This window comes from Talpa europaea, assembly GCF_964194135.1.
Source record: "Talpa europaea genome assembly, chromosome: 8".
Classification (NCBI taxonomy): Eukaryota; Metazoa; Chordata; class Mammalia; order Eulipotyphla; family Talpidae; genus Talpa; species Talpa europaea.
This window is the reverse complement of record NC_140075.1, coordinates 43,316,725-43,344,416: the sequence shown is the minus strand read 5'-3', so window position 1 is coordinate 43,344,416 and position 27,692 is coordinate 43,316,725. Positions and strand designations below refer to the sequence as shown.

The 27,692-nt window shown below is 35.7% G+C and overlaps 1 protein-coding gene across 1 annotated transcript in view; it reads left to right on the top strand.

The window, feature by feature from the left end:
- PRTG (protogenin) overlaps positions 1–22,008 on the top strand; it is a gene marked incomplete at both ends in the record, with an annotated part of 121,695 nt that extends 99,687 nt beyond the window's left edge. Inside the window, 9 exons of the mRNA XM_084239481.1 lie at positions 8,700–8,792; positions 9,421–9,607; positions 10,354–10,481; positions 11,716–11,886; positions 15,024–15,206; positions 16,485–16,605; positions 18,124–18,289; positions 20,392–20,496; positions 21,604–22,008. Of these exons, the coding sequence (XP_084095607.1) occupies positions 8,700–8,792; positions 9,421–9,607; positions 10,354–10,481; positions 11,716–11,886; positions 15,024–15,206; positions 16,485–16,605; positions 18,124–18,289; positions 20,392–20,496; positions 21,604–22,008 (1,559 nt within the window). The remainder of the gene's footprint in view (positions 1–8,699; positions 8,793–9,420; positions 9,608–10,353; positions 10,482–11,715; positions 11,887–15,023; positions 15,207–16,484; positions 16,606–18,123; positions 18,290–20,391; positions 20,497–21,603) is intronic.
- Positions 22,009–27,692: the final 5,684 nt, after the last annotated feature.

The window sequence follows — 27,692 nt, the reverse complement described above, 5'->3', positions numbered from 1 at the left end:
TTGATCAGTGCATCTTTAAAAGAATTTGATATTGCAGGAATCTCATTTTATTGATCTTATATTGATCTCAGTTATAGTCATTGAGGGTAATACACACCTGATTGTCGAAAGTGGATATAATTAAAATGAATTAATTTTTTGTGTCCATTTGCTTAAGTTTCTAATGCTAGTCCCCAAACTCTTACATATTTTCCTCTCATGAAATCATCTATTATTCTTCCATTAGGGAAGAAAGCTACTAACTTGTTTCCCAAAGCATTTATTGTCACCAGTTATATCTTTGTTAGCAGAAAAGGATTACTAGATTAATTCAGAAGATGTGAACGAAGGTGAATTTAAGAGGATTATATACCATGTGACATGGTTGCCACAACAGCAAACATTCTTAGTGACCATAAACTAAACACAAAATAGTTTATTCAGTTATACATACAAGTAAGACACATACTGGACAGGTTTTGCCGGATTTTTGTACCAGGGGGATATTAATGAAGATGGAGAATAGTTAGAAATTGACTCCAGTATTTGCTAATTAGTAGTATTCTGGTTTCTAGACCTTGCTTGTATGAACATACATCTTTGATATCCATTTGACTTCACAAAGGTGATTCCCAAATTCAAGTGCACCATGTTTTTAGTAGTACCTTTTCCATTCTTGCAGGAAACTTTAGTCACATAATGGCAATACTGTTGTGTATTTTCTAGTTATAGGAACTGTACAAAGTGCTTAATTGGCGTGATTTCCTTTTAATACCTTTAAAAATACCTATAAGGAATTATATCTCTGTCTTCCAAATGAAAATAAATGAGGCTTAGAAAATTAAAAAACTTGTTCAAAGTTTTACAATTAGTAAATAATACATCCAGACCATTTACCAATCTGTCTCCTTTGGGTCTTTCATGCAATGTCTGACTTTTAGGAGGCACTTGATAAATATTTATTTGATACCTGAAATCTCTTGGCCTGCCTGACTCTAGCTCTGATTTCTCATGTGAAACAAATGCAAGCAGATGAACTGGTGATGAGAATGAATCAAGAAGGGAAAAAAAGTAAGGCAAGTCATAGAGCCAGTGGAGAAAAGAAAAAGAGCATAGCAATAGCAATACTTCAGGAAGGAAATCTTCATTTTTTGGCCAGTCACCAAAGATTGACTCCCTAATATAGGAAAAATAACTTCATTCATGAGGCCTTGATCACTTTATACTAACTGGATACCCCAGAACTGAATTGTTACAAATCAAATATGTGGGGTCAGATTTGTGTTAAATTAATTTGAGCTTGCTTTCAAGATCTTACATTTTCATACAGTGCTAAATCTCTAAGCAAGTTTAACTCTAAGTCGAAATATAACCTATTTGAGCTTCACTTCTAGGGCCATCAAAAATTAACTCTGTTGGGTGATTTTTATGCCTCTTGTGCTGAATCTTCAAGGAACTGGAACCAACTCTCTAACCTCTATCTTTTTCTTCTCTTTTTCTCATTGGGTTTTGAGATGGCCTACACTATTCTTTGTGGCCGCTCTTCCTGACTCTGCTGTTCTTCCCCTAAACCACATAGCCTAAGTCTGCTGAATCTCATGTAACTGAGCACCACATACGTGGCAGTGCTTGACTCAAGAGGGGCTGTAACAGACCTTGGAAACTGTTGCCCTGTGGCATTTCACAGTATTGATCCTGGGTCTCTTTGTTCCTGTTAGGTTTTGCAGAACTGTAGAGTTTGAGAACTTATGTTATTTATGCTGAGATACATTTTTTGTACATTTACGTATATTTAATATATTTCTCTGTATCCCTAATACTTTTTAATACTTTTTACTCTGTATCCCTAATTCTGATAATTATGTAGTTCTATGTTTTCTTTCTTTTTGATCACTTGTTGTCTGATAATGCTCATCCTAACATTATTTGAGGATTTTGGACCCTGGTATCATCTTAAATTTACAAACAGCATATGAAATCAAATATCTAACACTGATGAATAAGAATTAATTAGGTTATTCCAGGGTTTCTGGGTTAACAAATAAAGATAACATAGTGACTAATTTTTGCTATTGGAATCATATATTTTTAAGTTACCAAGGAACATGTGACATATCCACATGCCACTGCTCAGTTTGGCCCCCAACCAGGCATTTTTTATTGTTTTGAATGAAATACTTTGTAGGACATAAAAATTAGATCATATGTGGACAAATGTGAATTGATATTCCCTCTCCTTTAAATTCTTTTTTACACATCATATGTCTTTTATTTTTTCTACTGAAATAATTTCTGAACTTCTAGTTCTTGTTTTACCTTTTCTTTTTGTTTCTGTTATTGTGTTTTACTTTTTCTGTGTGGATATAAAGGAGACTCATGCACCTGGTGTACATACTTCGCTTTTTGCTGACCTGAGGTAAACTAGAGATGGGTTGGTCCTATTAAAAAAAAAAAAAAAAACACGCCATATTTAAGACAGGGAGTTCTGCCTCCAGACCTCACCAAAGCTGTGTGGAACTGAGAAAGGGCTGACCCCACAGTCAGAGGTGAGCTGAAATCCCGCACAAGCCAGGCCCTGCCACTGGCTGCCAGTTGGAACTCAGAGGGGGATCCAGGCACCACCAGGGCAGTCTGAGGGAGCAGGGAAGAGCCAGGGAAGCCTCCCAGACAAGCCATCCTTAAGACTGGGAGCTTTGAGTCCCAACCTCACCAAAACTGTGTGGAACTGAAAAAGGGCTATCCCCACAGTCAGAGGTGAGCCAAAAAGCATGCACAAGCCAGGTCCCTCATCTGGCCTTGAGTGGGAATCCAGAAGGGGATCCAGCGATTAGGTGCCCAGAGGTGATCCAGCCACCACAGGGCAGTCCGAGGGACCTCAAGACCACCTCTGGTATTAAATAAATACAGAGGGTATGGATTTCCAGGGACAGCGCCAATCAACATATCCTTAGTACCACACCCTACTGGAATTCTGGCGTAATAGTATTGGACTTGACTGGACCACCAGTTTCTGACATCCCAGAAGAACCACACCAAAGAGATGCCAGCCAGTACCAATGACACAGTGTCCCAATGAATAGGACAAATTAGAAAACAAGCAGCAGGGAGAAGAAAAACTACAAGCAACCAAGCAAGTCCTCAGGGAAAAGATACACCACAAAAAGAAAATCACCCACCAGATTGCAGCAGTGATTTGGAAGAACTTCTGAGCCTTCCAGATAGAGAATTTAAAATTGCCATGATCAAAAAACTGAGAGAAGTCATAAAGGAAAACAATGATAAGGGGAAAATAATCAATGATCAGAAGAATGAAATTGAGTTCCTAAAGAGGGAAGTGAAAGAAATGCAGGAGATCAAAGGACTAATGGAGGAGCTAAAGAACTCTGGGAAAAGCAGTGAAAGCAGAATAGATGAAATGGAAGAACGAATAAGTACTCTTGAAGACACAGAAATAAAAAGAACCAAAACAGAAAAGGAAAGAGAAATATGAAGGAAAAAGAATGAAGAAAGACTTCAGGAACTATAGGACTCCATGAGGAAAGGGAATATAAGAGTTATAGGAATCCCAGAAGGAGAGTAGAGAGACAAAGGAACAGAGAAAATATTCAAGGAGATCATAGAAGAGAACTTCCCAAGCATGAAGAAGGAGTTGAAAATAGACATACAAGAAGCAAGAAGCACACCAAACTTCCACGACGAAAGGAAAAATACAGCAAAACACATAATAGTAAAGCTCCCAAGAATCCAAGACAAGGAAAAAATAATGAAGCTGACAAGAGGGAAGAAACAGGTAACATACAAAGGAAAACCAATCAGGCTGACATCATATTTCTCCTGAGAAACACTATAGGCAGGGAAAGAGTGGAGGGACATAGTCAACAAACTCCAAGACAACAAATGCCAACCAAGAATACCTTATCCTGCAAAGCTTTCCTTCCTCTATGAAGAAAGAATAAGGACCTTCCCAGACAAACAGAAACTCCAGAATTTCGTTACAACTAAACCCCCACTCCAAAAAATACTACAGGGAGTCCTAAAGCCGGAACCAACAAAGGGATGAATAAGAACAAAACAAGAAAAAAAATAAAACCACAGAAAAGACAAACAAAATGGCAAATACAGACACTAACGTATCAATATTAACTAACTGTAAATGGATTAAACTCTTCAATAAATAGACACAGAATTGCAGGCTGGATTAAGAAACAAAACCCAACATTTTGCTACCTCCAGGAAACACATTTAACTACAAAAGATAAAAGTAGACTGAAAGTAAAAGGATGGAAAACAATCCTACAAGCAAATGGACCAAAAAAAGAAGGCAGGAACAGCTATACTTGTATAAGATAAAACAGATTTCAAACTCAAAAAGGTAAAAATGGACCCAGACGGTCACTACATTATGATCAAGAGGACAATACATCAAGAAGACATAACACTCATTAACATATACTCACCAAATGAAGGAGCACCAAAATATATCAGACAACTATTATCATCTCTGAAAACAGACATCAGAGAAAATACAATATGTAGTAGGAGACTCCATCAAATTAAAGAGCTTCTGCACAGCAAGAGAGACAGCAACCAAAACAAAGAGACACCCCAATGATTGGGAGAAAATTTTTGCACACAACACTAATAATAAAGGACTTACCACAAAAGTCTACAAAGACCTGATGAGACTCAACAAAACAAAGTAAACAACCCAGTCAAAAATATGGGCTGGGGCCTCCCAGGTGGTGCAGCAGTGAGCGCTGGGTTGTGAAGCTGCCCGCAGCCTCTGCAGCGCTGGTTCAATCCCCGGCCGCTAGGCGAGGGTCCCACATGGCGCGCAGACCTCTCCTGCCGCCTGCTGCTCCCCTCAGCAGTGTACTTCGGTCCTTCTGCCTCTGCCTGCTCTGCTCCCGCTCTGGCTCTGGTGAATTCTCTTACCCTCCCGTGCTTCTGACTGTACCCAGTGCTTGTATAAATAAATAAATAAACAAATAAATAAACAAACAAATCTTTAAAAAAAATTATAAAAAAATAAAAAATGCGCTGAAGAGCTAAAAAGAAACTTCTCCAAAGAGGAAATGCAAATGGACAACAGGCATTATGAAAAAATGTACAACATCATTTGTAATCAGGGAAATATAAATCAAAACTACAATGAGATACCATCTTACACCAGTGAGAATGGCACAAATTAAAAAAACTAGCAACAACAAATGTTGGCAAGGTTGTGGATAAAAAGGAACTCTCCTGCACTGCTGGTGGGAGTGCAAACCACTATGGAGAACTGTGTGAAGATTCCTCAGTCTGCTAAAGATGGAGCTTCCATATGATCCAGCAACTCCACTCCTAGCTATTTACCCAAAGGACACAGAAACATTAATTCAAAAGGGCACCTGCACCCATATGTTTTTGGCAGTACTATTTACAATAGCTAAGCTTTGGAAACAAATCCAAATACCCTAAAATAGATGACTGGATCGAGAAGATGTGGTACATATACACGATGGAATACCACTCAGCAATCAAAAAAGATAAACTCATTTCATTTGCAGCAACATGGATGGAGCTGGAAGGGATCATGCTCAGCAAAATAAGCCAGAAAGAAAAAGAAAAATACCGGATGGTCTCACTCATAGTAGGAATTTAGAAAACCTAAATGAGGGACCAGGAAAAAGACTAATTATAATAAAGTAAGAATCAAAAGCAACAAGCAACTATAAACCAGAAACACACTATGGGGGTTGGGGGGGGAGAGAGTAGGATCAAAACAAGGGTGGTGGAAATTGTATGGGGACTATAACCAAGATGAAGATGCATACATAGTGCAAAAATGAAAAATGATGTAAAAATATATAAAATAAAAAATCAATAAAAAACACCCCAAACATTCTAGAAAAATACAAAGTGTCAGTCAGTTATTTGCATAGTGGAAAAAAGATTAATCGCTCCATCTGTACTTAACATTTTTCTATATGATACAGCTCTACCAGAGTCCAGCTCCTTGAGAATATGTGCTACTTTGAACAAATTCTATCCTTTCTGGCTACATTCTTGATATATACTAGCTCACACACTGTAGGTTTTCCTAATGATGTTTTTCTAATTAAATAGAGAATGAAGACATGTTCTTTTCAATTTTGCACTCTGAATTTATTAAGAATTAGACTTCAGAGCCAATTGAATTCCAACTGTACCTATTCAGAGGACCTATTACATAGTTATAATACACAACTTAAGATTCACATGACTAATATGTTCAATAATATATTAGAAGGAAAGAGAGAAGAAAACAGATTCAAATTAAATAGCCATTAATTTGAACTGAAACCTTCTGAATTTTAGAATTTCAGTTTAAATGTTGAAATCATTTGAGTGATGAAATCCAGATGTTTTTATGTTTTCTGATAATTTCTAATTTCTATTTTCAAAATTCAGTGTAAGGAGATACACTTAATTGCTGTGACAAAGGCACACGTATTTGTGTAAATTTAAAGAGCCTGTCATTTGTCATAGGAATACCCACAAACTCTTGGTTCATCTTTGTGTGACATTGAACATGTATCATCACAATTTATAAAATGGGAATGACATCTATCTTAGAGAATTTTATGATGCTCAAATAATATTGTGTATTTAGAAAACATTTTCTATAGAATAGTCAATTGCTATTAGTCTTTCTACCTTCCTGTCTTGTAAGTGCAGAAATTTTTCTAAATTGTATATAAACATTTCCTCTGTAGTTTTAATTTTATCCAAAGACATAGATTGATAATTTCATATTTTAGGACATCTTTTTAAAGCACTTAAATGTTAAATATTAGAATACATTTTTCAGTTTCAAAAATATGTATACAAACTCTTAAATTACTATGGAGAGTTTAATAAATTCCACATTTTATTTTTGAATTTTTAAATGTTTGAATTCTGTAATAACTTTTAGTCTTTGACATACATTCTTTATTACAATGGATATATTTATTAAGGATGATTACCTTACCTTATGAAACACTGAATTTATTTGCACATTTGTTTTTTATTATTATTTAAAGGAGTATAATATAAAAGTATATTAAAATCAGCAAAAAAAACTAACTACCACCCGAACCCACAATCCTATTTCTGGGTATAAATCCAAAGCGAATCTTTGTTTCAAAAAGATATGTTGATTGCATATAATAACCAGGATATGCACACAATCACCAAGATACGGAAACAAGGTAAATGTCTGTCAGTGGGGTGGATGGATAAACTGTGGGGTGTGTGTACATGTAAATTTATGTACGTGTACATACAGATATTGTTCATACCTATATATACACATATGCATGAACTTAGGGGACATTATACTAAGTGAAGTAAGACAAACACACAAAGACAATTACCACATGATCTCACTTACATATGGGATCTAAAATAGTTCTAGAAGCAGGGAGTTGAATGGTGGTTGCCAGGATCTGGAGGGTGGGGGAATGTGGAGATGTTGGTGAAAGGGTACAAAGTTTCAGTTATATAAGATGAATATTTCCTGGAGGTTAATATATAACTTTGTGACAATCATTGTCAGTACTATATTGTATGCTTGAAATTTTGTTAAGAGTGTAGATCATAAGTGTTTTACACACACACACACAAATTGTAACTTATGAGGTATAAAGGATGAGGTTTGAAGTGAGGTTAAGTAATGTAAAATTTTTTTAATGTGATCATTTTACAGTGTGTACAATTATCAAACATCAATTTGTAAACTTTAAAAATACAAACTTTTATTATAATTTTATAAACTATGCTTCAAAAAACCTGGGGAGGAGGGGGAGAAATACATTATTTCTGAACGGTATTTTTACCCTAAGCAAGTCCTCAATGGTTATCATAAACTTACACTTAAATTTATTTATTTCATTAAATTTTAAACTATCTTATAAAGTTTATCATTTAAATTTTAAAATCATTTATTTCCTCAAAGGCCTGAAGTTTTTTTTGTTTTAATATGTATTGTACACTTCAAGTTTCTTGTTGTGATATCTGATGATTACCAGTAGAGGGAGCTTCAATTAATCTTTCTTGGTGACTACCTCTTAATTTCAAAATACAAGTTTGTGGAAATGTTAGGGGGAAAAGGATGTCCCAAAGCAAAGTCCCTTTAAAGCGCGCGGGTGAGGACCCACAGCCAGGAACCCGTTTAATATCGGGGTTGCTCTGTAACAGAAAGGGCACAGTTAGAAATCAGCTTAAATAACACATGTATGTAAAAAATTTCAAAGTTACTAGAGAATGACAATTGTAATTCTCCTTAACTTTGAGGGAAAATAATCTCACTTAGACTTTCATACTCTTGACTAAATTGTCCTCAAATAAATAAACAAAAAAACTTGCACAGAGAATAACTTTTCTAAGTGATCCATCATCCAAGACAGGCTCTTAAAATAGAGAAAAAAATCTCTCTCTCGTGAGTTGAGGAGGAGTAGTGGTGGTAGTAAAATTACTGTTTGAAGTGTGGTTAAGTAATACAAACTTTTAATAACTGGTGGCTAGTCATAACAGCATTGTCATAGTAAGGTGAATTGCTGAGTCATTGTGTAGGATAGGGCAAGAAAGAAAGTTTCGTTTTACTTAAAACTGTTATGCATTCAGATTATTTTCAAACCAAAGCCTAGAAAGGCTGTAGAAACCTTATTCATAATTAGAAGACTGATCCTAATTATCACCTATTGGTTTCTTTATAGACCCCAGAAGAAAATACCACGTAAGATTGCTGGCCTACAACAAAGAAGATGGGTATCAGGCAGACCAGACCGTCAGCACCCCAGGATGTGTGTGTAAGTGTTGGGGCAGCTGGTTTAACTGTGGCTCACACTCCTTTTTCTCCTTTACATTTAAGTCTCATTAGTACTTGGAGATCTTGTTGGTTTTATTGCTTTATATCCTCCATAGTGCCTGAAGGTATTATTGAACAAGTATATCTTACTAAGTAAAATGTATTTAATTATAAGACTATTTTAGTTTTGCTTACAAAAGACCATGAGAAATTTTACTCAAAAAAATAATCACTGAATACCTATATATTGGGTTTTCTTTATCTATTTTAACAATTATTTCCTTTGAATTATTGTTCAGTTTTATTACTACTATGAATTGTTTGGTTTAATTGGTGCTAAAGATGTTGGTCTAGTTTTAAACCCACTGCTAACTTTGCAGATGTCTTTGGCGTGTAGCTTGACTTCTCTGTGCTTCTGTTTAAGTAATGATAATATTTGATTTCTTATCTAACTCATGGAAGAGTTGTTCATATTTGAATGCTATATCTCTAGACCACAATGAACCTCTGGTTGACAAAAGATTTAAAAGTCATCCTCCAGAGGTGGGATATTTATGATTTTACCATTTTAACCCCTTTCTGCATTCAAGGTTATCCCATGCGACAAATAACAATGTCTCTTTCAATAGCTGTTCGTGATCGCATGGTTCCTCCTCCACCACCACCCCACCATCTCTATGCGAAGGCTAACACCTCATCTTCCATCTTCCTGCACTGGAGGAGGCCTGCCTTCACCACTGCACAAATAATTAACTACACCATCCGTTGTAACCCTGTCGGCCTGCAGAATGCCTCTCTGGTTCTGTACCTTCAAACGTATGTAGCTTCTCTCTTTTGCTTTAATTATTTTTTTTGTTTGTTTTTTACATCACTGTTCATTTTTAAATAATATTTGCTTCCCCCACCTCTTCAGGTGTAGTCCCCATAGAGGTTCCTTCACCAATGCATCCGTGCACCATCACCTCAATCCCCTGTGCTCCTCCCACCCTCCCTCTGATCCCTCTCCCTCCTCCCCTGCAGGATGTCTCTGGTTTATAACTGTCTGTTTTTGCTTTGTTGTGCTTTGTACTGTTGTTATTTTTTAACACTTATTTGGTTCCCCTATATTCCTGCTATCTATGAAACCATGCAATATTTTTCTTTTTCCTCTGGCTTATTTCACTGAGCATAATTTGGCATCTCAGAGTTAGTTTTTCTGTTTTCTCATTCATTTTTCTTTCTAGGTTTTAGTTAGAGAGATATCCTTGATTGTGTTTTAGAAGAACATAAAAGAAAATTACAATGTTTTGAGGGTTTGACTCTCAGTATTTTAGAAGAAATTTCTTTGAATTGATAGATTTCTATAATGTTAATTTCCTACTCTCCAGAAAGGCAACTTGTAGGAATATTTCTATAGAAAAATACCAAATGTACTATTTTAATAGTCAAGCTAGATTGCTATTTTAGTGTAAAAATTATTTTAAGAAAATGAGAAATCTGGCAAATGCATAATGACGTTATTTCTTGACAGTCTCTTAGAAACTGTGTGCTGTCAGCATTAACTTCATTACTCATTATTATAGATCAGAAACTCATATGTTGGTTCAGGGTCTAGAACCAAACACCAAATATGAATTTGCTGTTCGATTGCACGTGGATCAGCTTTCCAGTCCCTGGAGCCCTGTTGTCTACCACTCTACACTTCCAGAAGGTAAAAAAAAATAATAAATAAAAATGCATTTTTCTGTTTTAAAAAGCATATGTCACTATGGAAAGGATATGCTCTTTCTTGTTACCTACCAGTTGGTGCATACTTTTTTGTATTGTTTTGTTTTTTTCTCTTGAATCTCTTTTCCTTTATTATATATAATTTTTTCCTTTGTTTATGTATTACACAAGCCTTAATTTAGTGTGTCTTAAGGGACACTGAATCTTTTTTCAGTAAGGTGTGCTGGTAAAGCTGTATCTAAATAAAACGAAAGTGAGTGATGTAATAACTAACGACATTGGGAGCCCACATTAGCATGTATTTCTGTATGAGTGGTAGCTTGATGCTATGCATAGTGCATTGGATCTGATAACCTGACTGAGCACCAATTCTGTATCTCTAGCTGTAAGATATTTTCTCCTAGAATAAGAGTGAAAAGCTATGTGATCTAGAATGACTATTGCAGCTCTATTTTAATTATGTTCAAAGACAAGGAACATTTACTTCAGTGAGCATAGGATTTCTTTGCTATAGTTTGGGCACTATTCCACATATGATGTAGTTCCAGAAACTAGCTTTTCACACTTTCAGTTCATATTAGATATGGGGTCAACTAAAACTTGAAGACTTGACTACTTTTGCAGATAGATGTTATTAATCAAAAGTATGCCCTACACATTCACTGATTGACATCTTTTTGGAAAATGGAAGGCCATTCTTCAGTGGCCTCCTATATCAGGTGAAATATACATTCCATACATTTTTGTAAGAATTTAGATTTAGTAACAGAGGGGAGGGAGGGAAATCAATGTCTAATTGAAAAATACTGCTGGTGGAACTGAAAGCTTTTCTAGTCACCAATTTGACAAACAAATACCAAGAGCCCTGTATATGCTCACTTTTACTTAGTAATTCCCCATCTAGGAATATACCAATATCTTTCATATATAAATATATATATATATATATATATATAGAGAGAGAGAGAGAGGATTTGACTATAAATACCATATATTTATATATGTTTTTAACTATTATGAAATGAAATTAGCTTTTAGAAAAAGAAGAAAAATAGTATTTTGCTATTGATATTATCACTAGTAATCTGCAAAAGCTGTATTTTAAGGTACTTTTGTAGTGACTTCTAGTTTTTCAGACTTTTTTCTAAGTCCCTTGCTTAGCTAGGTGTTTATTTATGAACATTTTGTTCTAGTAATGTTTTCAAATGCATGCATAGCACCAACAGGCCCACCAGTTGGAGTAAAAGTGACGCTGATAGAGGATGACACTGCTCTGGTTTCCTGGAAACCCCCTGACGGCCCAGAGACAGTGGTAACACGCTACACCATCTTGTACGCTTCCAGAAAGGCCTGGATTGCAGGAGAGTGGCAGGTCCTACACCGAGAAGGTAAATATGATCATAAATACCAAGGAGGATGAAAAATAATATTGTTAATAATAATGATAAGGAAACAAAGGGAAGGAAGGATCTAGAGTTTGTTTTGAGTTTATATTTATAGAATTACAGATTATTAACAGAGCTTTGGGAAGCCGTGGACTTATTTTAAGCATGAGCATGATTAGCGTTTCATAAAGATCACTCTAACTGCTGTAAATAGAAGAGGTTTGGTTGAGGGAGGAGTACAGCGAGAGTGCTGCAAAGAGGCCAGTTAGAAAGCAATAGCAGTGGTCTAGAAAGGAGATGATAAATCTGGATTAAGATGGTGAGGTTGAGAGGGTAAAGAGAATGGCTGAAAGGTAGTTAAAGAGGTAAAATTGACATCAGCAGTGAGAAGGTTAAGTTTATGGTAAGAACATGTTGTCAATGTATAAAAGATATTTAAGGCTATGAAACGGGGGGGGGGGAATTTAGAAAATATGGACAAAAGAGAAAGGTTTGAGACTGCGTTCTCCAGCCTCAAAATCTTACCCTTTGCTTTTATATTTTAAATGAACGCTACTTTTGTGACAAGTAGCTCATATTTTAATATACATTCAATTGACACTTACTGAGAATTGAATTGTACAAACTATGCTGCTAGCCAACTTAAGGTGCTCAAATATGAATTAAAAAATTCTGTCCTCCAAAAGGAGAAGAGAGGAAGTTCAGAGGGGAAAAAAAAAAAAACCTTAATTTCATAAATTATATACATTGTGCTAGACACTTGCAATGGTAGTTTATTTGATCTTTTTTGTAGTTATATGAGGTGGGAATTTTGCTGCCATGAGGAAAAGAAAGTTCAGTAACACACCCCAACTCACAAATTATTTAGTTGGTAATATGCCAGGATTTGACCACATTGATGTAACAGTGAGCCTGTTGCACTGTCTGGCATGTGAAAACTCCTAGTCTAACTAAGGATTTGTGTGTGTGTGTATGTGTGTGTGTACACAGTAAACTGAAATAATCACGCTAGTTAAGATTGAGATAGGGGGGCCTCCCTGGTGCCAGAGGCATTTGAGCGCCGCACTATGAAGCTGTCTGCAGCCTCTGCAGCACCACAGCGCCTTAATCCCAGCCGGCCAGCGAGAATCCCGCATAGCGCTGCAGACCTCTCCTGCCTCGCCCGCTGCTCCCCTCAGCAGTGTATTTCAGTCAGTCTGCCTGTTCTGCTCCCCACTCTGTCTCTGGTGAATCCTCTCACCCTCCCATGCATCTGGCCTGTCACCCCGGTTCTTGTATAAATAAATAAATCTTTAAAAAAAAAAAAAGATTGAGATAGTGTGCTGAGAGACTACAGGGACTATCAGATCACTTTACTATTTGGAAATTGCTGTAAGTGTTCTCATAGGGGAAGCAGGATATTAGTTTCCCTTTTATGTCTAAATTAAGATTTTTTGTTAAAGGGAGAGCATGCTGCACCACCATATGTACACATGAATCCCTCACCCACTTATAAAATTTAAATTAAATGAAAAGACTTAATTTCAGGTAGTTACTGATTTTTACCAAGCACTTTTGAGAATTGAATCAGAAGGACTCTGATAAGATATAAAAGCTATTTATGTGTCTACTTGTGCAGAAACTGAAACGTTCTTCCTTCTAGCTACTTGTAACGTGTTACAGTACATCTTTGTTTTTAACTCACCTGCCTAAGAACATGGAATGATTCTTCCTGATTCTAAATAGGGGTCAGTTTGTTTATTTAATAGTTATGTAGTCAAGTAGGTTACAGTCTCTCCAGGCCAAGTTGAAACCAGAGAACATGAAAACAAGCCATGTTTGGCTCCTCAGGTTGCCATTTGGTTCAGCCTTCTCACATCATGTGACCTGCAGAGATGTCCTCTGAATCATGACCACAGCCCTAAGATCATCCACATTATACTTCGTAGTGAAATTTTTTTTAGCAAGTGCACTAGAGTAGCCCGCTCTGTCCTGAGGGGATTGTTACATGGTAGTATAAGCTCTTGGAAGCTGTTGTAAGAATACCCGGAGCCAGGGGAAAGTGAGATGAAATTGCTAAAAGACAGCTAGGTTTCCCTGTGAAAATCCACCCGCAAATGCAGTGCTAGAACAACCTTGTGCTGAATTTCTGTAATACTTGCTTTCTTAAAATTAGGATTAATTCCTAGGATGGGGTCCCTTTTGTAAGAAAAATAGTTCTGTTCTTCACAGAATGAGCAGAACAACCAGTCAGGAGATGCAATGCCCAGGTAGGGATTCTTCTTTGCAGTCATACCAACAGAAAAAATATCTTTTGATATCCTTTGGCTATATATATAAATTGACTATATATAAATGATGATTATCTTTGGGGAGAAGTAGACTTTATGCAGATTGCTGGTGATAATTTTGATAATCTGAGAGGTAGGTCTTCATCTACAGATCAGCTATGTAAGTGTTCCTACATAACTGGGGCATTTTCTTTCCTGTTTACTTCCAAGGAATCTTAGCTAATGATTAGGAGGGTGAAAATATATTCATGCTTTCAAAAATAATGATGGTGTTTCCCATGTAAGAAGTAAGAACAAGATCATCTATTACATTGATTACCATAGTGGTTTAAACATTTCTGAAAGAAAAATAGACTCACATTGTATTTTAAACATATAATTGTTGAATCTGGATTCATTTAACCATTTTCTCTTTACTTTGTTTTGAAATATTCCATAATAAAATATTTTTAATGTTGTTAATATATGCATACTCTGTACCTATGTAAAGAGTAATATATAAAAATATATACACAAACACACATATATTTTTATATACCCAAACAAAAATGCCTGCTATCTCTAAGAAGTACCCCTAAAACAAAATTACATAGATGGGTTCTGAAATGTATGCATAATACAATGTTAAGGGAAAACTCTAGGATATAAAAATGCATATAGTAAATATGTATTCATACATACACCTGTGCACATATATACAAATATGCCAAAATGTTAAGATTATCATTTTATATTTATTTTCCAGATTTTATATATTGAACGTGTTACTTTTATATCAGAGAAAATATTTTTATAATTAAGGACCATGATTGTGTGATTGAAAAAATAAAAGTTAAAAGTTTGCTTATTTTGTAATTAATGTATTTATAGGGGCAATAACCATGGCTCTGCTAGAAAACCTGGTGGCAGGAAATGTGTATATTGTGAAGATATCTGCATCCAATGAGGTGGGAGAAGGACCCTTTTCAAATTCTGTGGAGTTGGCAGTCCTTCCAAAAGAAAATTCTGAATCAAATCAGAGACCTAAGCGTTTAGATTCTGCTGATGCCAAAGGTCTGTATATTGCTAAAGTCACTAATTTTTCTTAAGAAAGCACACATACCCCTTTCACCTCCTAACACTTTTCTTCTTCCCCTACATGGCCATACCCCAAAACATGCATTCAGATCCTGATTTGTTGCTGGTTTAGTTCTGATGCTGTAAAGCTGCATGGCCCTTCTCTGCACTCCTAGAAGGAGGCAAATCTACCTGAGAATTGCAGTTTTCAGACTATATCCAGTTATTTTTTTCCCCAGCTGTGCAACCACCAAAACACACTAACCACACCATCAGTGAACTGATGGGAGGAGACGTCTTGGGAGGTTTTGTGGGAGTAAACAGCAGTGGTAGTTGTGGTATTCAAGCTAAGAGGAGCATGGCTTTCATTAAGAATTTTCACCACACACACACATCCCCCCACCCCCTGCCACCCACACCAGCTTTTTCAGAGAGAAAGTTGTTCCACTCCAGAAAACAGTTGGAAAAACTGTCATTCTTAGTTCACTCAGAGAAACTGTCCTTCTGTTCTGAAGGAAGCCAAGGGGCCTTCTGTGGTACATAACTAGACATTTCCCCCTTTCTGGGGGAGTAGACCTGTGGTCAAGGAGCGTATGCAGACAACATTAAATAGAGGAAATTCTAACTGAACCCAGGATACGATTATGGGCTCATACCTCCTCAGTGGGTAATCATACAGAGAGAGAGAGAGAGAGAGAGAGAGAGAGAGTAGGGTAGAGGGAGTCCTGGTAACTAGCAGGGAAAATTGAGAGTAAGATTCATATTTGATTCTCAAATATTTAGCTACTCAAAATATCTAGGGACCAGCAGCATAAGTATCACCAGAGAGCTTGTTAGACATGCAGAATCACCGAACTCACTCCAGTGAATTAGATTCTGCATTTTAACATATCCCCTAGAGACTTATATATACATTAAGGTTTGAGAAGCAAATGTAGATAAGTAAATGAAAAACTAATCTCCCATACACAAATATGCTTTTAGAGTAATAAAATGAAAACTATCCTTTGGTCGCATCAAAGAACATCTATGCTTGATGCCTTTTAGCATTATAAATTATTATAAACTGATGTTCACATTTGCTATAACACATTTAGATTCTTTAATATTGAAGATAAAGCCATCTTTGAGATCACTGAAAAAAAAGTAATGTCTTTTCTGCTTAGACATGTAAAAGGTCAAAAGTTTTCCTGTGCGAGGAATATATAGAAGAGAAAATATCTGGAATAATTTATTTTTCTTATTGATTCTGAGTAAATGTGTTTCATCTTCTAGTTTATTCAGGCTATTACCATCTTGACCAAAAATCAATGACTGGCATTGCTGTAGGCGTTGGCATAGCTTTGACATGCATCCTCATCTGTGTTCTCATCTTGATATACCGAAGCAAAGCCAGGTATGTTGCCATCACTAGATTGTTGAGATAGTTTTAAAACATTAAGTTATAGTAACCACAAGAAGCAAATTAAAATGAATTTTAGAGTAACTTTTAAATATTCTAGTGACAACCTTTAGTGTAACTGGGATTTTCCACTTTAAAATAAATATATTGTTAATTGATCTAACAGCTATAGAGATGTGCTCACTTTGGAAGGGAACTGTTTTCTTGTCATTTGGGAAAATTATTGTTCCCATTAAATATTCTTAAATGAGGCAAAGTATATACTTGAGATCTTTTTCTTAAATGACACACTTAATGTGAAATATCTACTGATTGTAAGGATTCCTGACTGCTTAGGATATTTTTATATTTAAGTATCCTGAGTCACTGAGAGCCCCCACCCTCACCACAATGGGACATATGGTTGGAATTGTCCAGCCATGAATTAAAACAAATGTATTAACTAGGTAGTGGTCTTCTATAAAGTCTGTCAGATAGTCTCATCTCTAGTTTTACTAAATTACCAACATTGTGTGAATTTGTCTGTTTCTAACCCTTTATACTTTGGCTTTTGATTTCATTTATTTTCTTCATTTTGTCAAAGCCAAATGTACATCATTTTTAGGTAATCCCCATGACTAGGCTCCTTCCAATTGCATTGGCTGTTTGCTTACTCTGTGTTTGTTTCTTCTGCATAGAAACACTCATAAAACATCTTAATGAAAGAGTTATTATAGCATCTTTTTTTATATTGAACTGGCTTAGCTTTCTCATTTTCAGAATTTTTTATAAAATTTTGAATGATTTTAATGATGTACAAATCTTGCAGATGTGGTATGTGGTACTTTAACTTATCCTTCATTAATTGTCAAGTGATTTGTTATATTAGTGTGACAATATGCAGATCTAAAGAACATGTAAATTTAAAAAATATTATAAATTATAATTATATTAAATTATAAATAATATTAAAATTTGTATTAAATTATTATAAATTATAATCAATAATAATAAATAATAGTATTTTGTAAATATTAAAGTTTTTATTATGTGTATATGAAAAGTAATTTTTAAATTTTTTTATTTTATTTTTTAATATTTTATATAATTCTTACATCATTTTTCATTTTTGCACAACGTATGCATTTTCATTTTGGTTATATTCCCCATACAATAGCACTCCCCCTTATTTTGATCCTAATCCTTCCTCTCCCTGCCCCCCCAACCCGTAGTGTGTCTCTGGTTTATAGTTGTTTGTTGATTTTGATTTTTACTTTGTATTAATTAGTCTTAAAAAGTAATTTTAAATAAGCAGATAGTGAGGCAAAAAAGAAATAAAGAAGCTTCCTCAAATCATAAAAGTTTGAATCAATGATTGGAATTAAAATCTAATACTCATTTTCTAAAGATGTTTGAGAAATGGATATTAAAGAAAACCTCATGGTTTGCAAAGTTGTGATTATAAGGTAAGTTGGTACATTTGCCTTTATTTTCTCTGAAATTAGATGATTTCCTTTTCTTGCACTATTTCAGGAAATCATCTGCTTCCAAGATAGCACAAAATGGAACTCAGCAGTTATCGCATACCAGTACCTCCCTAGCTAATGGAAATGAAGTAGGAAAGAACCTGGAAGGAACTGTAGAAAATGAAGAATCCTTAATGCCAATGATAATGCCAAACAACTTCATTGATGCTAAGGTATTCTGAGCTGGGAGATTAATTGCTGTGTCATCCTTCTGTTTATCTGCCCTTTGTATCCAGAATTTATTTATCAAAACATTATATGTCAGGGCCTCCCTGGTGGCACAGTGGTTGAGTGCTGGGTTGCGAAGGCCCCCAGCCTCTGCAGCGCTGGTTCAATCCCCGGCCACTGGGTGAGGGTCCCACATGGCGCGCAGACCTCTCCTGCCGCCCGCTGATCCCCTCAGCAGTGTGCTTCGTCAGTCTGCCTGCTCTGCTCTCCCCTTTGGCTCTGGTGAATTCTCTCACCCTCCTGCGCTTCTGACTGTACCCAGTGCTTGTATAAATAAAATAAATAAATCTTTAAAAAAAAAACATTATATGTCAAATGTTACATATCCCTGCTCCATTTAATGAAGTGTTAAAACAGTTTCACTGAGATACTTCCTCACATGAAATATTTGGGGAGAAGTAAGTAGGAACAGATAAAGGATAAAAGGATAAACGATTAAAGAGATATAGAAAAAAAAGATAAGGTAGCATAAATTCATGTAGATAGGATTGTAAAGAACTAAGATGTCTTAAATAAGGAATCTTTAGTCTAATTTGGACTGCTCTGTATTTACTAGATGGACAGTTTTTATTAATCCATTTTACACTCATTTTGGTTGATTTTTGAAACTGAATTAAGCATTAGAACACTCCATGAATGACTTTTTAAAAAAATATGGAGCATCTCAATAGATATCTCAAGAGCCTTTCCTTTATGGCCTGAGAAAGTTGAATATAGTAAAGAAATGTCACTGAAGTATGTTACCTCACATCCTTTCCACTATATGTAATAATACTACAATGATAAGCATTATGTTCACTGACCAAAAACAGAAACAATCTCCTTGTATCTGGCATAATACTATAAATATATATTTTAGGAATACATAGCAGTTCAGGAGTATATAGCTATGAATTGCTTTTGCTATTCCTGTTGTCTTTTTTGCTTGCAACTTAATTTAGCTTTTTATTTTTCTGATATAAATGTAAACCATGTTACTTATTTCAAATTAATCTAGAACATTAGAACCTAATAATTTTTTTAACATATTCTTTTTTTAAAAAAAAAAAAGATTTATTTATTTATTTATACAAGCACTGGGTACAGAAGCGCGGGAGGGTGAGAGGATTCACCAGAGCCAGAGCAGGAAGCAGAGCAGGCAGAAGGACAGAAGTACACTGCTGAGGGGAGTAGTGGGCGGCAGGAGAGGTCTGCGCGCCATGTGGGACCCTCACCCAGTGGCTGGGGAGCAGCCAGGGATCGAACCAGCGCTGCAGAGGCTGCGGGCAGCTTCGCAACCCAGCGCTCAATCGCTGTGCCACTGGGGAGGCCCCTAGAACCTAATAATTTTAAGCAATCATGTGAAGTACTAAAACATACCATTATTTTTTTATTACTAACTTGAAATTAAACACGAGAAAGGATGGGGGTAGTGGTAAGGGGCGGAAGATCAGGAAGGAAAAATAGAATCCACTGTGAAAAGAAGCAGAGCAGAGTGGAGGTCAGAATTACAGGAAAGAAACCAATTTTTGAAGGTCAAACCTTTCAGTTCCTTGGGGTCAGCCTAAGAGTTGAGCCTCATATATTATATTTTGTTGAGCATACGTGGGCCCATTTTTTTTCTTGTCAACTGCTTTTTGAAAATTTCAAATTTGTAGAAAGGTTGAAAGAATAATGTAATGAATGCATAATACTTGTCAATGTTAGATCATATTTCTGTATTGCTCTACTTTTATTTGCTGTTACATTTGAAAATAAGTATTGGAATCATTACACTGTACCCCAAATACAAATAATATATTTATATTCATACTATATATATATAATATACAATATACATATATGAATATAGTTACTTATTTATCCATCCATTGCATTTATCATCCCTTAAGAATAAACATATATTTTTGATTACTACAAATATCTGGATTTTTCATGTGCTATGTGTATAAAAGAAAAATAGTGATGTCTGTTATCATTTTTTTTCTTTTAACATTTAAAAAAAGTATGTATACTACTTTGAGAAATAGAAAGCTAAAATATTTACATTTTCCCTTTTTGTTTCCAGGGAGGAACTGACCTGATAATTAATAGCTATGGTCCTATAATTAAAAACAACTCTAAGAAAAAATGGCTATTTTTCCAAGAATCTAAGAAGATAAAAGTTGAACAGGTAAACCACCTAAATGAGAAAAATATTTGCCAACCCATGGTATAGAAAATGATAAACAGAAGAAAATATGAGTTAATGCATTATTTCAATTTCTGCATTCTTTCTTCAGGAGATTTTATTAATTTGGGATGTGAGTCTATTGAAAGCCATGGTGTAAGGTGTCAGTGAAGTGACAGTAGAAATAATAATCTGAATTGTGGAAGAGTCATATGGAGAAAGGGATGGGGCAGGAGCATGCATCACAATCACCAAAGAAGCCTTTTGACTCTTCATCTGCTAAAGTGATTCCATGTGCTCCTACTAGTCAGTGGGAAACCACTGACCTAGACAATCCCTCGTGGTAGTGACCTTTCTTTCACCAATGTGCTTGAATAGTTTGCTATTCAAGTTAGCAGCAGTTCCTCAGAAAGTCTTCTTGATTCATTCAGTGTCGTTTCTCATAACATTGACATTGAAAAAAAATGTATTCCTGGCTGGGGCCACTATGTGGAAAGTTTAGTGCTCTCCCATTTCTTGGTGGGTTTTCACCTACTCCAGTTTCCTCCAGCATCTCAAAGATGGACACATTAGGTTAATTGGTGTCTGATTGTCCACTATGACTCTGTGTGTGTGTGTGTGTGTGTGTGTGTGAGAGAGAGAGAGAGAGACAGAGACAGAGACAGAGACAGAGACAGAGACAGAGACAGAGAGAAGGGCACGTGCCCACCCTGCAATGGGAAGTGGAAGGGCGTCCTGTCTGTCTCGGTGTTCCTTCTTTGTACTCTGAGCTGGCAGGATAGGCCCTGGCCACCCTTGACCCTGACCTGGAATAAGTGAGTTGGAAAATGAATGAACACAAATGGTTGTTTAATAATAGAAGGATTTTGTGTCTATATAGAAGTTTGCAGATTTTTTATAAACAGAAATGATGCTGCAAAAAACTTAATTTGTGCTTATTATCAATTAGCCTACAGCAAAACTTGATTTCCTTATATGTTGTTTCCCTTAAGGTCTCAGTTTCCAAGAACTTATCCAAGACTTACTGTATATAGAGTTTGTAAAACCAGATTTATCATCTTCCAAGAGCATTCTATCATCTCTGACAGTGTTTTATGTATTTTTGCCTAGCCTCAAAGAAGATTTACTCAAGCAGTCTGCTTTTACCAACCAGGCACTACTGTATTAATCAGTGATGAAGAGTCCCCCAGCTCCCCAGGCCAGACAGCTAGCTTCCCAAGACCCTTTGGTGTTGCAGCTGATACTGAGCATTCAGCAAATAGTGAAGGCAGCCACGAAACCGGGGATTCTGGAAGGTTCTCCCAGGAGTCTAATGATGAAATACACCTGGCCTCAGTTATAAGTACAACACCCCTGACCTCCGATTCCTTCACTGGCAGGGAGTCAGGTGGGGATCCCTCAGTGAGGAAATGTGAAGAACCTGCAGTGCCATTGGATGCTGAGCAAACTTCCTCTTCTGTTCTGCAACCACCATCTGCTGTGCTATGCTATGATAAAAATGATTTCCCAATTTAGTCAGCCATATCCAGGTATTCTCACCTGTAAGTCTGTTCGAAGGACAATGAACAGGAAGCCAAAGCCTTTGTGAAAATCTGTATGTCTTATTGGGTATTGCAGCTTTTTTTTGAATGTGTTTTTTATTTTTAAACTCACGTATTTTGAATGTTTTTTTGTCAGCAATGTGAAAAGACAGTCAAGGTATTTGACTGGATTATAAAATATTATCACTGGAGCAAAGGAAAGACTTTTGAAAGCCCCTTTGCTGACTATCTACCTCAGTTTGCCAGATGGCAAACTCAGAAGACAACTTTGTTACCTCACTTGTTGTGATAGTTTATCTCAGCTATGTAACCAATGATACTTCCTAGTAGCATTTTGTTTTCATTGCTGTATGTGTAATGTCTGTGATGGAAGGAGTCATATAGGTAGATGAGTAAGAATGTTTCTCTGAAGCTCTGATTTTTTAAGAAACTGACATCTGCATGGTTTGGGCAGTTTAACACCTCTGGCTGTGAGGATTGCTAGACCACTGAGGAGGAGAAAAGTGGGACTGTTGATGTTAATGCATAACCAAAACAAAAAGGTGTACCTTTTAACAACAGAACTATTCAGTAGCACATAGGGAATACTATCACTTAAGAGCCCTTTATGTTTTGGACAGAAGAGTCTGAGTGCTTGATCTGCTGTGTCCCAAACATTAACCTGCTCGCACAGTGCCTTTCCTGCCTTCCCCCTTTGCGTGATGGTTGGCCAAAGACTGCACTGTCTAGTTTGCAAAGCATCCTCAACATTTCCAGTATTAGTTGCAAAACTCTGTGCAAAAAATCAGATTTGTAAAAAGAATGGTTTAGGTTATATTTTTTTAAAATCCCAGTTTGACTTAAAGGGGTGAAGAAATTTCATGAAATATTAAGAATGAAGAAAATGCGACAGTAGACAGTAAAATGAACTTGAGGTTATCATTGTAACAGTGCCTTCCACATTATGAAATTCTTTGCCTTATACCTTTTGAATATCCATGAAGTTGTTTAGGACACAATTACAGAAAGTTGCCTTAAGAGTTTCTTGGAATTTACCAAAAACTATTTTGAAGTATAGTATCAAAATAGCATTTGGGTTTGTTTTAATGCAGGTTTTGTTTAGGGATAAGTATTCAGAGCTCTACCAACTTACTTGTATTTTTTTGAATTCTTAAGAGAATTTGGTACTCTTTATTTAACCTTCCTTCAGTGTCAATGCTGTGAATGAGGAATGCTAACTCCAGGAGTAAGTTAATCCTCTTGCTGGTTTGAAGCCAGCATGCTGTGTACTCAATCACAGAAGACAGGTTTTCCATCAGTCATGAGACAGTTACTTACTAGGTGCCCAGTAGTGGGAGAAGATGAAGAATTAAATGTATGATGTCTAGAGGGGACCCCATATCTTTTTAAAAGTATTTTTTCAAATTATCTGGAAATGATTTTAAGACTCATTTTAAAAGGAATCTCAATGGGTTTCCCCTTTTTGTTTATAGAAGGTGTCATATTAAATGGTGTTCTAAGATCAAAAGAATATTGCTGCATAATAGTCCCACCTCCATTGTCTCCTAACCTGACATCTGATGATAGAACAGTTTTGATTGTTTTTTAATCTGTCGTTTTGTGCCAAACTGGCATCCAGAAGCGGACCAACATTAAGTGTCAGTAACCACTTCTGAGCAAAATTCAAAGCCCCCATCATTTAGTTATGTAAGTATGGGCTTCATGGCAAAACCAAAAAAGCAGAGCTTCAGGTGAACAATCTGAGGCAAGGAAAAATGCTGCTCCTGCCTTTATAGCTCCTGTTTTATACTACCTCCTTTTTAAAGTTATTCTAGTATTATTTTTTTTTCCTGTACTCAGGGAACATTTTGTTACTTTTGAGCTGCCTCATGGAAGCATGGGCAAATTGACAGGGTATGGCGTTTTTTGGTTTGTAAGTAGAAGTATGTGGGGCCAACTTTTATTAGTATCTAAAATTAAGAAACAGTTCATTTTATTTTTTAAACTTTCATTAAAAGGCAAACAAATTCTGAAGCTGAAACATCATCCATCCTGGTTATGGAAGATATGTCTAGAACTGTATGAATGTGAATTGTTTTTAAAGCCTGAAAAAGATGATCTGAAGTCCTTGAAGATAGTGTTTTGTTTGGTTGGATTTTGATAAATAGGCCCAGAGTTATTGTAGATCTTTAGGCTATAACTATTTGCTAATTATTTACCTTTCACCTTTTTGTTTTGTTCTTATACAAATTTTTTCATAATTCTGTTACCAAAGAATTTTTAGTAGAAAGTGAAAACTTGACTATACTTCCAACTCAAATTGAATTAACTAGAACCATCTATAACTATGAAGCTTATACAAGTAGTTACTAACCCAAAACAGTAGGGTTTATATTGATTGTTGTAGTTAAATAGACTAGTAATTTTAACTACCTTATGTTACCAGAGCATTTAAAAAAAGTTCTTTATCAGCAGATAGTTCCAAAGAATTTCAAATGTAATTTTTTTCTTCAGCAAGTAAATCTTCAACTATACAGTGTTAAAGTATTTTTAAATTGTTGAAACTACTTGTTGTATAGAAAAAAATCTTTTCACCAAAGATAAATATTTTGGTCTCATTTAATAAGATGAACAGCAAAGACTTCTTTTTAGTTGGCCAAAGCAAGCTTCTCTGAAGTTTTAAGTATGAAAATGTAACTAAAATGTGAAGGTTCTCACTCAGTTCTCATAGTGGTGTTACTTCATGCTTTTTCACTCCAAAGGGGCTAATATGCAAACGGTAACTATTTTCCTTTCCAGAGACATACTTGCTGTAAGTACTGATACATGCATGTCATTTTTATGCCAAATACTACAAGACAGTGCTCATCAGTATTTTCATACCAAAGACCATTAAAATATATAGATTAGCCTGTAAGTAAAGATGAGCAGATTTGAAATAAATTTATTTAGAGGCTGATAGAAAATCTAGCTTTAGTAACAAAAGATATCAAAGGGCTAAGTTTACATAATTAAGAGCAATACAAGTATATTGGTATTTATCAGTGTTTTTATTCAAGTACTTTTTATCAGCAAATTTTAAAAAACCAAAGATATTTAAAGTTACCTTCGCATATAGGCAAATTTAGTTGTACATTAAACTGTTGTTTCTAGTTTTTATGTCAACCAAACATGTTTCTCCAGAGCCTAGTCTGTATACAAATAGCATACATAGGGACTTTCCATTAAATCTGCTGATTCAGCCATAGGATGTTTTTGCCAAATGATGTGATACTTTCCTAAGCACCTTGAGTGTGAGATGTCAACAGAAATATAAGCAGACTTTTCCATTGCAAAGCATTATGGCAATCCCTGATAATTCATAGCCTGTATGTTTTCCTCCTGCTTAAAGCATTACTGGGTTAACTCAGAAGGCTTGAGGCAGTCTCTTCACACTATTGGCTTTTCCCCTTTGGGGATAAATGAAACTGTAACAGGCAAACAGATCATATCATCATTTAAGTGCACTACCTTTGATAGATGTGTTCTTTAGAGTAGTCCATAACCTAAAATATTTCCATTCCATCCATGGAATGTGGTGCATTCCAAACTTTAGTGAAATCTTTCATGGGTTATCTGTGTTGTGAAACAAAAACCTTTTATGAATTCTGGAGTTTTATATTTTCATTAGTCTGAAAATAAGGATACAACTTTATCCACTAAATGACTTTTAAAATTTAGCTTTGGCACACCAAGAAAATTAGATCATCAGTGAAATGCCTTTTATTTGCCTTTCCTTCAAACAAGAGCAGTGCCAACATTGGGAACAATGACAGTGATTCTCATTAGCCTTGGCTTTGTTAAGGACTTCTGCCAGAAACTTGCTTGTGGTTGACAACTCAGGATCATTATTCAAGTCAGTATGAAGACCTCTTTGGAAACAATTCAGAGTGTCACAGAAAGATGGAATTGAAGGTATCTTTTTTTTTAATGCAAGAATATCCACATGTGCTTCCAAGTTCAGCAGTAGCTGTTGTGATTCACATGAACATTTATATTTCAATTTGAATACTGAATGTAAAAAAGCAAGTCCCAGTTATCAGGAGAGTCATGATCTTTCTAAGACCAGATCTGTACTTTGCATACTTTGTCCCTGACATTTTGCCACATAGGTCTCTAGTAAAATTGCTTTAATAGTCAAAATAATATTTGTGGACTCTGGGCAGAGACTAGATGGTTCTGGAGATCACCATATGCAACCAGTTGTCTAATTGTGAATTTTGTTGATGTTTAGAAGAACATATACATAGACTTCTGTGTTAAATTGATTTATGCTCAGGACCTTAGATCATAGGCTAATGCAGTGTATATGTTTGCAGGCTTTAATCTTACCAGGCAGTTTCCCTTTTAATTTTTTTGAGGGTGTTTAAGATTAACGTGACAGTTTTGCATTTATACTGGACAGATTCTGTATTATTTTTTTATTGCTGCCATAATAGATTGCCACAATCTCAGTGGCCAAAACAACACACCTTTATAGTCTTACAGTTCTGTGGTTCAAAAACTGGCTGCAGGTCTCACTGAATAAAATCAAGGTGTTAGCAGGGATGAGTTCCTTCTAGAAGCTCTAGGAAAGATCTTTTCATTGTCTTTTCCAGCTTGTAGAAGCGTGGATCCTATCTTCCCTCCTCAGAGTCAACTCTAGCCTCTCTCTTACCCTTCTTCCCTTATCCTATCTCCTTTTCTGACCTCAACAGGGATAAAAGGTTCTATAACTTTAAGGATTTGTATAAGTAGGTTGGGCCCACCTAGATAATTCAAGGATGATCCCCTCATCTCAAAATTCTTAATTATTTCTACAGAGTCCCTTTTGCCAAGTATGATAACAAAAAGGGAATGGACATGGATTTCTCTGGGGAACCGTTATTTCCTATCTCTGATACATTATTTCTGTATTGTTCTGATCCCCATAAAATGTCTATAGCAATACTGAAGTTGGAAGTCTGTGGTTTTTCATTGGAACACCTCATGTGCCCCTAGGTAATTTTGAAACTTTTAAAGCCATAAAGATCTTGGCTTGCACCTGTCAAAGGTCTAAATTAAGCTTTGTATCTGTATCACTTGTACAAGCATTTCAGCTTTAAACCTTCTGAATATGTGCTTTGTAACTTCTCAGTTCTGTGGTTTAACAAAGTTTCCTAAATATTTGCCCCTAACTTTTGGTACTTAATTGGAAATTTTTGAAAACTATTCTAGTTGAACTTTCTGCTTTTCCCTTAGGCAGTTATGCTGGGGTTGGTTTAGGGAAAGACCTCAAAATTTAGGGACTTATACTAAATGAATAGAACTACGGTCCAGTTCATTCTTCATTTTCTATTTTAAAAGCAAATTTGTAACACGTTCCCATTCTACTTTTTAAATCTAGTTTATTCTTCAGCTTCAACAGCCTCTTGACTCTTTGGTTTTCAGTTTGGTATCACTAGATTTTTCATCAACAGCATAGCTTCCACTTAGCCTTATTGGCATATACATTTTGGAAATTTAATCTTTCTTGTTATACTTTGATTTCAGTTGCCCCTTTTCCTGAAAAGACTTGGGAGTCCACAGTTATAGTTTATTCTAATTCTTGGATCATTTCAAGTCAAGTTTTCAGTTTTGAAGGATAATTCCTGATTCTTAGTTTTTAGCACTTTTTCAATT